Here is a 13,624-nt window from a genome sequence, read left to right as displayed (position 1 = left end):
GGTCTTAATACTGAAGAAATTAAATTCCCTTGGGGAGTAACCCAAAGATATCTACCTGCAAACGAATTGTATGATCAGGCTTCAGGGAAAAACTTCCCATGGTGTTTTTTGTTGTTGTTGTTGTTGTTGTTATTGTTTTTAATTTTTAAAATCTCTATGGCATATTTTCCAATTTCAGTTTACTTTTCTGCTTAGCACCTATGGACATAATTCAACATGATGCCCTCTTTCTTCTGGAGGGGTGCGATAACTGCTTGATAATAAGCACCTTTTCATGCTTGTTGAGAATGTGGTTAATGATTCTAAACTCGATTTTCATAACTTGTAAAATAGAGCTGACAGTATTGTAGTTCTGAAAACAGTTTTGTGTTATCTGGGTATCAAAATAAAATTTGAAACAATTAGGATGGATTTGCAAATAACCTTTCCACAAAACACATTGATTCAGATTTTGTCATGATCCTTCTGTTAGGTGCATCTCCTATTCCAGCCCTAACAGATTGGGTGACAATATCAGGGTGCTGGTGGATGTATGCCTCTTTCTTTCCAGTGTGCTTCTGTGATGGTGGCTGGTTACCTGTGGTGTCTTATTTTCTTTCATTGGCTATGAATGGCTTGCTCATGACATATTTTGTATTTGATGAGAATACCGTAGTGTTTGATAAATATTCAGAAATGTACAGCTAAAACGTATGGCTATTCTAGGTAGGTAATATTTTTCAGAATCATCTATAGGAAAGCTCTGGCTGCTCAGACATTTCTTTCCCCACTGAAATTACTAACAACATAAAGTGATTATCATGGTATAATTTCAGTTATCTGCCTCTTCACCCTGAGGATCTACAAATAGCACACAGTGACTAAGTCCCTGGGCTTTCAAGTGCAGAGGGATACTACAGACTGCATGGATGGGCAAAATGGCGCCTTTGGTTATCCTCGGTGAAGGGCTGGTGTTTTCAAAGCTGTCCTTCCTACTGCTGCAGCTTCTTTGACTCTTTTATCTGGAAGATCTCATGTTCTGAACCCCAAGGTATTCTATGACAGAATGCAAAGGACACTGAGATGCTTACCAATATGGCTGAATTAAGCTGAAGGCATCCTCCGCTTTCCCTCCATTTCCATGCCGCCATCTATACAACCTGGTATAGATGATTCATTGCATAGTCTACAGAAACAAGACTATATGCGAGACAAGTGGCAAAGGCTCAAGAAATAACATTTTTCTAATTGCTTCAATCATCGTTATCACAGTTTCAACCACACCACGGGTTTTTGACCACACAAAACAGAACAAGGATTGGACCCAGTGGAACCCAAGCCATTCAAATCCGGAAGTGCTACTTCAGACAACTGCAAGGATGACTGGTAATGGGTTATGCATATTTAATGAAAAGTGTTTTCCCCTCAAAGCCTATGATGCTGCAAAGGTCAATCATCGGGACACAGTGGGAAATTTAGCTAGTATCTCATCAAGAAATTCTTAGTGGACTTTCATGAGGATACTTAATTCCATTTGGGAGTCATTTATCAATTATACCATGTGGGTATATTTTTATTTGCTTCATTATAAAAATGAATATGTTCGAAGGGTTTATGGTGCTGTCTTTGACAAACTGATCATAGTGGAATAATAATGGAACATGAAGAAATTCCAAGTCCATTGATTTTCTCTTGAGACCAATTAGGTAAAGTCACTCAAAATTTTTGAGAGTGGATGCTCAGAGATAATACTTTGGCGTAGAATTGTTAAATAGCATGCACTTTAATGGAAGAACAGAATCATTAAAGCTTGATTGATAACAAGTCACAGTGTATTTAACCATCATCACAGCAGATGTAGACAGAAATGGCACCACTGCTCATGAAGGAAACTGGAACCAGGAAGCACATCCTCCCATCATTCACCATGAGCATCATGAGGAAGAAGAGACCCCACATTCTACAAGCACAAGTAAGCAAGATGGCGGTCGGCAGTTCTGGGTTAGATGAGTTAGTGAAGACATTCCAGCAATAGGGAAGATTTTGTTTAGAAATTGGCCACATCTTCTATTTCCACTTAGTAATTTATTTTATTCTCAGAGCCTGAAAATCTGCCAAACTTGCACACAAATTTTAAAAATTGGAAGGAAAATGATAACACTTCAGGTTGCCCAAAGACCAAAATGTTTTAAGAAGTAGATCTAGATACAATTTTTGTGTTAAAAGTTCCTAGAGGTTACATTTGGGTAACTTGTGTGTGTTTATGGAAATGTGTGGCAAAGTGTGTTCTTTTGGTGCTTAGTAGTGAAATCTGGAAAGAAAGCTTGTCAAGTGAATTGATCTTTGGAATCCTTATTTTCTATGAAGATCTTTGATGAATATAGTTTCTTTTTTGCTTTCTGTCCTTGACTGTTCTATAGTCCCTTGTACTCTTTAGAACAAAGTTGGTAGCTCGTATGGTCTGCATTTGAATTCTACCACTGCTTCTTTTTCTGTTTTTAAGCCCAAGGTAACTTGGGGAAGGCTTTGATGCTCTTACTGTTATTTCTACTATTATGAAAACTTGTCAATTTTTCTAAAACAATCTCAAGTTGCAGCACTGGACTGTGAGAATAGGGGACCCCCTCACTCCCCAAACATAAGAAGTAAGTGCTTTTCTTCTTTTATCTGTTCCACTGAGATATGTCTATCTTATTTGGAATAAGAGTATTTATTTTGGAAAACAGCTTTTTAGCATTTTTAAAATGATGATTTGACTGTCATTCTCACAGCCCTAAATACACCTAATGGGGAAATGTGAGCTATAGCCACTTAAAAACCAAAGGGCTTTGGAATCTATAGCTTGAGGTGTGTCTTCAGACAACAATAGAAAAGTTTCAGGTAGCAGCTAGGATAGAGGTTAGATGTTGTACTTAATATATCCAGCAGACCTTACATTCCACTACAAACACCAGTAGATCTGATGTATGCATAAGGCTTACGGACTAAGTTAACAAAGAATCTAGGAAAAGAAAATACAGAGGAAGCATAAATCTCTTTGGAATAGGATTTTGTTCCAGTCCCTTACAGCCCTAACAGTATATCTTAGAAATTGTTTTAGACAGTTTGTACTTAAAGACCAGAAAGCTACTTTAGAGACTTGGAAATAATGAGCCTATTGTCAAAAGGTGGTGCTTGGGGGGCATTAGGACTAGAGGGTAGGTGAAAATTCAGATAGAATGTAACTTGACAAAGAGAAGACAGCAACAACTGTAACAATTCTTTTATGAATATTTGCGAAACTCGAAGGGATCTGATTGGTGACCTCTGGTCTTTATCAAATTAACATCACAACTTCTAGAAGAAAGCCAACCTTCATCTTTTACAGTAGAAATCATATGTTTTGTGAACCCATTCCTATTTAGGCTGAAAACAATAAAGAGTTATGGGTACTTTAAAAACTCGTTAAAGTAGTGATAGAAGGAGTATAGAGTCCTTCTGTGCAGTCACACACATACACTTCCTTATTTCTTTTATTTAAACTTTGAGTAATGTGGCATGGCAGTCTATGTTTGGGTCAATGTTCCCTTTTATATAATTACATTCAGTGGTTTTTCTGACTTCATTATTGGTTGGGAATTAGTGATTTAGTCAGTGGTAGGTAAAACTTAAGATTTTGGCTTTTTCCCCCTCCCCCTGGATAACCAGTTAACCCAATAATGGCTTGGCCAATGTAAGGGTAAAATGAGGACTGTTTTATTTTTTAAATGTCATTGCTGTCACCAAATCACACATATCATTTTCTAAGATAATGAAATACAACCATTTCACAAGTTGCAAAAAAATACTCTGGCTTGGCAAGTTAATAGACTCTCATTTTCTTGATAAAACAAAATTGCTTTAAGTTGCTATGGTTAAAAATGTTGGTGGCTTTCTGACTTCCTGAAGGCACTTTGATGGAATTTTATTCTGTTGATTTTGTCCTTTTTAAAATAATGGTTGAAATTTTAAGCCTGTCACACACTATTATTTATATAATGCCTCAAACTGGCTTGGATAGTTTTCGTCAATTGAATTAATTTTGTTAAAAAGTGATTTTAGCAATTTTCGGCGCCATGTGAACATTGCCACATAATATGTTAGTGAAATAGCATTCAAGCCATCCCAACACCTTTCCTGCTGGGCAAATCCACTGCTGGTGCATTTCCAGTGTGTGCAATTATGGGTTACATGACCACCATGTGAGATGGTCTTCTAATGCGCTGATCTTGTCAGTTGTTATACAGTATTTTCCTTTCATCAGAATGACTGGAGCGAAGAGGTTATTCTTTGAATGGTTTTCTAAGACAGGGTATGTGACGCCATACACTACAGTAAAATAAAAATAATGATAATTCATAGAACTCTGAGAATTCATCAGCTATGGTCTGTTTAGTCCTGTGGTTTTGAACAAATCAAAACCTCTTTGGACCACAATGTTCCCATCTGAAAAATTAAATGTTTGGATCATTTTATTTCTAATATCCCTTTCAGAATATCAGTGGCCTGTTTCCTTGCTGCTTTTCTTTTCTACCTTTTGTTCCCATGTGTATCTGCCCTTAAAGTAGAAAGATACATTGACAGCTATTGGCAAGGAAAACAGACAATTATGTCTCCCAACTGATATTCTTCTCACAGTCCAGGCAATTCCTAGTAGTACAACTGAAGAAACAGCTACCCAGAAGGAACAGTGGTTTGGCAACAGATGGCATGAGGGATATCTCCAAACACCCAGAGAAGACTCCCATTCGACAACAGGGACAGCTGGTAATGGGTGGTTTAACAAGTAAATTTGGATGGCAACTCCCTTTTGGGTTAAATGGTAGACATTGAGGACACTGAACAAAAGGACATTGGAGGAATTGTCACAAGATGTTAGGTTACTTAATAAATTATGCTGCAGTTAACACAGAGCCAAACCTTAAAGGCTCATAACAAGTCACCTGAACAGGAATGGATACAAGCCAGTTACGAATAAGAACAGGAAACACAGAGAACATGCCCTTGAACATGTCTCTTTCACACCGAGTTCTGGGCATTATCTAGTGAGATTGTAGCAGAGGCCCTGATAAAATATCCCCTTTTGTTGTATAAAGGAATCTACTCTAGAATATGGGTCCAGACTTTACAATGTGGTTCTGCAAAGTCTGATTTGTGAGAAAGCATTTTGCCAGAACTCCAGTGTTTAAAGAAATAGAGCCAGACATTATGTGAAAAATGACACCTGTCTGATGTCATTTGGCCTTTTGGCCATGCCTGTTTGGTAATTTGTCCTTGAGTATAAACAAGCCATCTTCTCTATTCTTGAACTGTGAGATTGTGGAAATTGGAATCAAGTCTTATCATCATCTCTAAGTGATACCAGGTGACTTGGCTCTGCAAGCTCCCATGTGGGATTTTTTGTCTGTGTGACATAAGTATTGAAATGTGTCCTGCCTTATCAAGAATGTGAATTCCATATTCTCACTTGGTATCAGTGAGAAATATTCCCATATTTCTATTTGCAATATAGAAGATAATACGTCATGTACTTCTGGGGCATGGCAAGTTCTGAATGAATTCCTGGCAGAGCAATGGATTCTGTAACTGTCTATGTGGTGTGGTTGTTGCTAAGAGGATGCTGTTGCAATCTTTTCTACCTATACTTCCTCACTGGCTCAGAATGAAGCAAGGCATGTGCTGCTTTCTTATATGTCATTTATGCATATTCTCACCTCGTATCAGTGAGAAATATTCCCATATTTCTATTTGCAATATAGAAGATAATGCGTCATGTACTTCTGGGGCATGGCAAGTTCTGAATGAATTCCTGGCAGAGCAATGGATTCTGTGACTGTCTATGTGGTGTGGTTGTTGCTAAGAGGATGCTGTTGCAATCTTTTCTACCTATACTTCCTCATTGGCTCAGAATGAAGCAAGGCATGTGCTGCTTTCTTATGTCATTTATGCCATAAATCCCGTTGTCAGGTAATGCTTCTAACGGATTCCATTCATGCTTTTTTGATAAATGGCATTGACTTTCATATTGATCACATGGAAATCTGTTACCTGATTCCTTTCCTGAGATCACTTCCAGCCTAATGTGCATTCGGCTGGAATATGGTTGTCTCAGAATAACATAATGCACTCGGGCTTTTATACTTCTGCCGTTAGGGTACTGTGGCAGCATGGCACAGGTCAAGAACTACTCCTTCATCTTCCTATGATGTCTGTAACTCATCCTCTCTGCACTGCAGGAGTCGTTGATGCTTTTGTGTCCTCCAGTTCACATGCTGATTGCTAAGAAGAAAATGAGCATGAGTGAACCCAAACCTGCTGAAACATTTTGCGTTTATGCAACTTCCTTGCCCTCTATACAAGGAAGATGGTTTCATTGTCTTGTCTAGAGAATAAAGTCTTTTTAAACAATAAAATCAGTGTATTCCTGACCAAGCGTCCATTAACACTTTGACAATTGCTCCAACTGCATGGTCTCAGCAGCCTCAGCTCTTACCAGCCATCCAATGCAAGGAAGGACAACACCAAGCCCAGAGGACAGTTCCTGGACTGATTTCTTTGACCCAATCTCACATCCCATGGGACGAGGTCATCAAGCAGGAAGAAGGATGGGTAATAGCCTCTGAGATTTTTATATATTCTGTTTTTTGAAATCCATTGACTGCTGACTATTTTTCTAGAAATATGCCCTAGGTTTAGACCAAACTACTTTCCTGAAGGACTTGAGATTCTTCAAAAATTAGTTTTCTTGGTAGGAGTGATACACATATTCACCTGAATATGAAATTCCGAGCTGAAAGTAAAGAATTTAGCAGGAGAGTTGGCAAAAGTTGGCAAAAGAAAACATTTATTGTCAAAATATATCTGTGTGAGGCAGTAAGTAATAGATGTGAAATGAATGTTGCCAACAATAAACGCTAAAGAAATTCTGAGAACCCCTCCCCACCCACCGCAGCATCACAGAAAGGTGAATTGGATCTGGTTTATGAAAAATTTAAAAACCCTGGATAGTCAGAGAAAGGAAGTGGGTGGTGGGGGTGGGGGGCAGTTTTCCTAAGAAGGAGACTCATTTAAGGAGAAATGTGAAGGAAGAAAAGCCAAGGAATGAATATGTCAAGTGAGTAGATCCATTTTTCACAAAGGAAGATGTGTTTGAATGGCTGGGGAGGGGCCATTATGTTGAGTGACTGAAGTACCACAGGCAGACCCAGCACACATGAGTTTGCACATGGCAGCTGGAGCTCTGAGGAGCTGGAGCTCTGAGATATGGGGGAAAACCAAGCCAGGCAAAGATCTTCAGAATCAATATTAAGTCTATGTACTGATGAAGAGAAAGAGATTCCATTAAATTAATGAACATGTCAAGGACAATACAATTGGCTTCAACTACACAATGGTATGATAACTCTTGAAGGACTCTACTTCTAAGAGGGAAGATGAACAAGAGTCTAGATCCCATCATCAAGTGGGACTTTTTCTGGGAGAATGTCCATTTGTGGTTTTGATTCAGGTTAGCACTTGCTCTTGTTTGAAATCTGGGATAGTAGAGTCACCACATTTTTGTCCTACAAAGATCTTGAATATTTTAGTGTTGAATATTTAGTGTTGAATCTTGAATATTTAGTGTTGAAAGCTGCAGTGCACACGTAGGTACCCAGTATTCTGGTGCTTCGCTGGAACTGATTAAATCTCCCCAGAGGCAGTGGTGTGGATAGACTTTGACTGAATTGGAGAGCCAGCAATATAGATGGGGTTTATAAATCGTTTGGCCTCTGTTTCACTCAAGACTTCTTATTTCAGCAGAATAGATCTGTGATAACTATTAAAAACAACATTTACAAGTATCTCAGTGAAATTTCTGCACTACTCAACATTGTACAAGTTAAATTTTAAAGACCGCTTATACTTGGGTTTTGGGGAAGAATAATTCAATGATATCTACTGCTTCTTATTTCTTGCCCCTGTATACTTTCTGTAACTCCACCTAGGTGTTATTGAATGCTGATTTTGTGTTTGTTTGCATTTTCACTCTGTGAAGAGAAAAAGACTAAAGGGGGGAAGAGGGCTATTTTTACAAGTCCCTTTGGTTGGTAAGGGGGAGGGGATAAAATGATGCCTGAGCCAGCACACTTTATCTTTTCTCCATGTGTCAGATTGCATGTTTCTATAAAAAAGGCAATGTTTCTGTCTCTCTGCAAGCTTTGGGTGTTCCATCATGCGCCCATGTAGAGTCCTTCCAGACTCAGCAAAAACAAACACGAATCATAGCTTTCATATAACTCAGCCCTTCAAGGAAAGTCAGTTACTTATTGTGGTGCTCTTGATGAAACAATAATCTATCTCAGTTCTGGAGATATAGTCAGTATGTGCTTTCTTTCCTCTTGGCCAGATGTGAATATTTTAAAAAATCAGTTGTAGACCATAAGCCACCTTCGGGTAGTGGGTTTGGGAAATCAAGCATTAACACTAACATTGATTCCTTCAGACATGGACTCCAGTCATAGTACAACGCTTCAGCCTACTGCAGATCCAAACACAGGTTTGGTGGAAGACTTGGACAGGACAGGACCTCTTTCAATGACAACGAGTAAGAATAACGATGCTCAGCCTCTTTATTGACTTGTATTCCTGCTTCATCTCTTACACCCTATTGGCCAAGATGCAGAACTTTGGTGGTGGAATGGTGCTATGAGGCTCACCTCAGCCCAGAGTGTGAAACTGTCTTCATTGTCTACATTTCTTGTGGAGGTCTCTCAAGCTGATTTTCCCTTCATTTCTTGGTGCCTTCCAGATTCAATGACTTTGTGTTTTTAAAAAAGTAGAACTCTATTCAACTCCATTTTCATTTTCTAAGTAGTTATGTCAGTGAAACACAAGCCCACTTCCAGGATATCTCTATGTTTTAACTGACCATTTCCTTTCAATATCCATCTTTCCTCCAGCCAGTGCAGAAGAGGGGTAGGATTGCTTGCATGGTTCTAAAAAGACATTTTTGGGGCCAGATAATCCTAGAGATCACCTCAGTTCTTAGAGGAGAGGCAAGGCATGTTATTGACAATCAACAAAGGTGACGGGATCCCTGGAACAACAACAACAACAACAAAAATTGCTAGTATCTCTTTCTGTCACTAAGAAATGTTCAACTTCTAGTAGCCTTAATTTCTACTGTATGTGCAGGGATGTCCTAGAGATCAGCCTAAAGTCATTCATAATTTCTTTGAAGAATACAAAAGAAATCTAGAATTAAGAAGGTCCCATTTTATTGCTTGCCACACACAATGGGCAGAGTCCTTCATATGAGCCCTTTAGGCAAAGGAAAAAAATCAGCAAGCATGTATTGATTGTCAGCAATGTAAATAGCACAGCGTTAAGCATCAAAGGAGATGCAAATAAGCCTATGAATGGCCCTTGCCAAAGAAGGACTTTTATTTCCATTTTATGTCACTGTTGGCTTTTGTTCTGACATTGGGCTTGGGATTTGGTGACTGTCTCTCTCCTGTGTTGTAATATTTCTTTGGTGGTGGGCATGGCTTATGGGTGTGCTTTATGAAGTTTTTGTACCTGCAACTCAGAGGTCAGTACCTTTCTTGAAAGAACACAAAAATAAACTTGAAACAGTCCAAGTGATTTTAGATATGGGCAATGGTTCAACCTCAAATTGGTATATGTCACTGAGGGCCCTGTGTTTGCCCAGGCAAGCATTTCCTTGGTGCAGAGATGAGAATCCCTACACACAGGTGAAATTAAAAAAAAATAATAATAATAATGGAGTAAAATGGTAACTTTAATTTGATGACCTTTACAAGGTAGCTAAGTATTTCCTTGTATAAATTTGATGTGTGTTACTCGAGTAGGCTATTCTAGATAGGCTTCTTTTTCTTTTGTGGTTACAAGTAGACTGCAGGCTATCATAGTGTTCATTTTCCCTACAGTCACATGTCTTAACACACAGTTAGGTGCTCTTGATTACTGATAGGAGCATTGGGATTCAAATATTCTTTTTTCCATGTCTCTGTGTTCTCTGGTTTTCCTGAGTGACTGGGAGCAATGCTACAATTGCGCCAGGACAATCCAGGGTAGGCAAAGTTTTGGCTCATTCTTCACCTTGCCACATTACCTTTGATGATTATACTGAGAAATAAAGGATTTTTGGAACCAACTAGGGGCAAAATAGAATTCTGTATATTTCTATCAATCAGAGGAGAATGGTGTGCACAAACCTTGGTCTTCTTGTGCACCTATCCATCTGACTCTACTCTAGCCAGATCTTCCCTGCTAGCAGATAACAGGATTTGTACCATAGCTTCAAATTAACACTGGATTCATCCCTCATTGAAACAGAGCAGAGTAATTCTCAGAGCTTCTCTACATCACATGAAGGCTTGGAAGAAGATAAAGACCATCCAACAACTTCTACTCTGACATCAAGCAGTAAGGATTATAAAATCTAGTTGGCTTCAGCTATTGATAAGAATCAATCAATTATGGGTACTTTTGCAGTGTCTTTGGTGGAGGTGCATCGATTAGCTGCTGTTACACTGTTACTTTTAATCAAAAGGTGTGTCTGGTGGTGGTTTTCTGATTTTCCTGTTTTATATACTCTTTGAACATTAAGTGGAAACTACATTTCTTAGTCTTAAAGGTTGGATTTCTTTCACTCTAGGGTTAGTGCTTTGTTTTAACCATAATGGATTGCTTATATATGATTTATTTTATTTATTTATTTTTGTTAACTTGAGATCTTTCTAACTTTTTTATGTGGGCATTTAAATTTAGTGCTATAAATTTCCCTCTTACTACTGCCTTAGCTGTGTCCCAGAGATTTTGGTACGTTGTATCTTTGTTCTTATTAGTTTCAAAGAACTTCTTGATTTCTGCATTAATTTTATCATTTACCCAAAAGTCATTCAGGAGCAGGTTATTCAATTTCCATGTAATTATATGGTTTTGAGTGAGTTTCTTAGTCTTGATTTCAAATTTGATTGTGCTGTGGTCCAAGAAACTGTTTATTATTTCAGTTCTTTTGCATTATAATTTATAATTGGTGTAAATGTCTGATTGTATCACTTTATATTCCTCACAATAATATTATTTTGCCTTTTGTCCTCTGGACCTACATGGTGCTGATGACTAAAAAGCAGTCCCTTCTGGAAAAGAAAAGAATAATTAATTTAGTAGCCTCTGGCCCTTGAAACCATACATTTGCTGTTCTAATTGCAAGCAGCAAAATTTTATCTTTCAATCCAATGGTATGTTCCCTCCACTTCATCAAAGATGAATCCAATTGAGAAAGAACTCAAGATTATCTATGACCTCAGCTGACTTCAAGGTCACAGTTTTAGTGGCATAGCCTTACCTAATAACCCAAGCGGATGTCGCAACAAATGCCAATTCTGGGTATTAAGATCACCAAAATCTCTTCTGTTGAGTGATGTCCAAGTGGTGTCTATTGCAAAATATTTATTCTTTTCAATAGTGTGACAGACTTCACTCTATTGCTCCCTATTTATGGATAACAAGTGGAAAGCTTTTGCAGCAGTTGTGTGTTCTGGAGACAAGCACATGGTGGGTGGTAATCTTACAAATATGGGATCATCACTGATTCCACCTCCACACAGATAGGAATGATGTCACAGGTGGAAGAAGAGACCCAAATCATTCTGAAGGCTCAACCACTTTACTGGAAGGTTATACCTCTCATTACCCAGACACGAAGGAAAGCAGGACCTTCATCCCAGTGACCTCAGCTAAGACTGGGTCCTTTGGAGTTACTGAAGTTACTGTTGGAGATTCCAACTCTATAGTCAATCACTCCTTATCAGGTAATTTGGCATTTATTATCTAGTTTGCTTTCTCTATACAGAGAAACAATATACAGTTTCATATTACAGAGGACATTTTCTGTGTAGTCTGGAATTGGACTAGCTTGTGATATAGAAATGTCTTTCATTATTGGTTATCAATTCTAGTGCAAATAAACTTGGGTATATTTTAGATAAAAGAATGCTTCCTTTTGCCAGTGTTTTTTCCATTTGTGTGTGTTTGTGTGTGTGTGTGTGTGTTTGTGTGTACAACTTGGCTGTTATGATGGAATTGCTTTCTTTGTCTTATCTTGTGATATATGAAACTGAAATTTTTGCAGGTCAAAATAGTCAAATTTTAACAATTCCATTTAATTTGACTAATATATGCTACTTATTTGGTAAGGTTTTATCCTACAGGTGAATAATTTCTATATACTAGTATCTTTACTCTGAAATTATTATCTGGTTTTGGTGATAGATTGATCAGTTTTACTTTTGGTGTTGGATAAACCTCTTCTAGTTCTGATGCATACTTAAAATGTTCATGATTTAATCTAGTATTAATGAATAGGGACCACTTCTCTGATTGTAATAGTGAAGAGAGGATTGAAGATCATTTATTCAATTAAGTTTGACATGAACCTAGAGTAAGTCTTTTTTTTCCTCAAATAAGTAGTCATCTCTGCTTCTGCTTTTCTTTGCTTCTCCATTTGTATTAAGAAATTAACACTGAAGAAAGGGGAACAGGAAAACACCCACTTTAGTGAAGAAACAAAAAACAGATTCTGTCTTCCTAGTACTAGTTTTTCAATTGCTTTGTAACACAGTCACTAAGGCATATTCAAGATTAGAGACTTTAGATATATAATTTTGGAGCAGAGATCTTCTCTCCTCCCCCTAAAAAGAAAAATAAGAATTTATATATATATACACATACATATATGTGTGTGTGTGTGTGTGCGTGTATATATATATATATATATTTTTTTTTTTTTTTTTTGAGATGGAGTTTTGTTCTTGTTGCCCAGGCTGGAGTCCAGTGGTGCGATCTCAGCTCACTGCAACCTTCACCTCCTGAGTTCAAGCAATTCTCCTGCCTCAGCCTTCATGAGAATCCAATATGTAAAACAGATGAGAGTTGCGAGGCAGGGACAGAAAATTCAGAATGCCACACGCTAGGCCTCATTTCTCTTGGTGGCCTACCCCAGAGCTTCAAGAAAAACAGTTTAAGAAAATGCTAACTTCAGCAATATTGGCAAGACAAAGCCCCTTACACTCCTTAGTTCTTTATTCAGCATTATTCTGCTCTCACTTATTAAAATTTCCAAGTACCATTGTCAGTATTCTTCAGAAAATCTTACAGTGCCGTCTCATTGCTCTTGGCAAAAGAAAGCCTGTTGTGCAACCTAATGAATTTAATTTTTTTTTTTTTTTTGGAGACAGAGTCTTGCCCTGTCACCCAGGCTGTAGTACAGTGGCGCGATCTCGGCTTACTGCAACCTCTGCCTCCCAAGTTCAAGCAATTCTCTTGCCTCAGCCTCCTGAGTAGCGGGGATTACAGATGTGTGCCACCATGCCTGGCTAATTTTTTTTATTTTTAGTAGAAATGAGGTTTCACCATGTTAGCCAGGCTGGTCCCGAACTCCTGACCTCAAGTGATCCACCTGCCTCAGCCTCCCAAAGTGCTGGGATTACAGACGTGAGTCACCGCGCCCAGCCATGAATTTAAATTTTAAATGGCAATTTTAATAGTCACAGTACCCTAGAAGGCTTATAGCCTAATGCTAGTATATCAAATGCTTTTTAAAGACCGATATTCACAGACA

The 13,624-nt window shown here is 38.2% G+C and overlaps 1 protein-coding gene across 5 annotated transcripts in view; it reads left to right on the top strand.

The window, feature by feature from the left end:
• CD44 (CD44 molecule (IN blood group)) overlaps positions 1 to 13,624 on the top strand; it is a 91,849-nt gene that overhangs the window by 59,516 nt on the left and 18,709 nt on the right. Inside the window, exons 8-14 of one of the 5 annotated variants that reach the window (XM_008002097.3) lie at positions 1,252 to 1,365; positions 1,835 to 1,951; positions 4,636 to 4,764; positions 6,475 to 6,606; positions 8,480 to 8,581; positions 10,336 to 10,425; positions 11,613 to 11,816. The exons of 1 other annotated variant lie outside the window; for it this stretch is intronic. In XM_008002097.3, coding sequence (XP_008000288.1) covers positions 1,252 to 1,365; positions 1,835 to 1,951; positions 4,636 to 4,764; positions 6,475 to 6,606; positions 8,480 to 8,581; positions 10,336 to 10,425; positions 11,613 to 11,816 — 888 coding nt within the window. Of the gene's footprint in view, positions 1 to 1,251; positions 1,366 to 1,831; positions 1,952 to 4,635; positions 4,765 to 6,474; positions 6,607 to 8,479; positions 8,582 to 10,335; positions 10,426 to 11,612; positions 11,817 to 13,624 lie in introns of all 5 variants that reach the window. 3 more of the 5 variants (XM_037999518.2, XM_037999519.2, XM_008002153.3) reach the window with 3 other exon arrangements.

The sequence above is a fragment of the Chlorocebus sabaeus genome, chromosome 1 (assembly GCF_047675955.1).
Source record: "Chlorocebus sabaeus isolate Y175 chromosome 1, mChlSab1.0.hap1, whole genome shotgun sequence".
NCBI lineage: Eukaryota > Metazoa > Chordata > Mammalia > Primates > Cercopithecidae > Chlorocebus > Chlorocebus sabaeus.
This window is presented reverse-complemented; position numbering and strand designations above follow the sequence as displayed.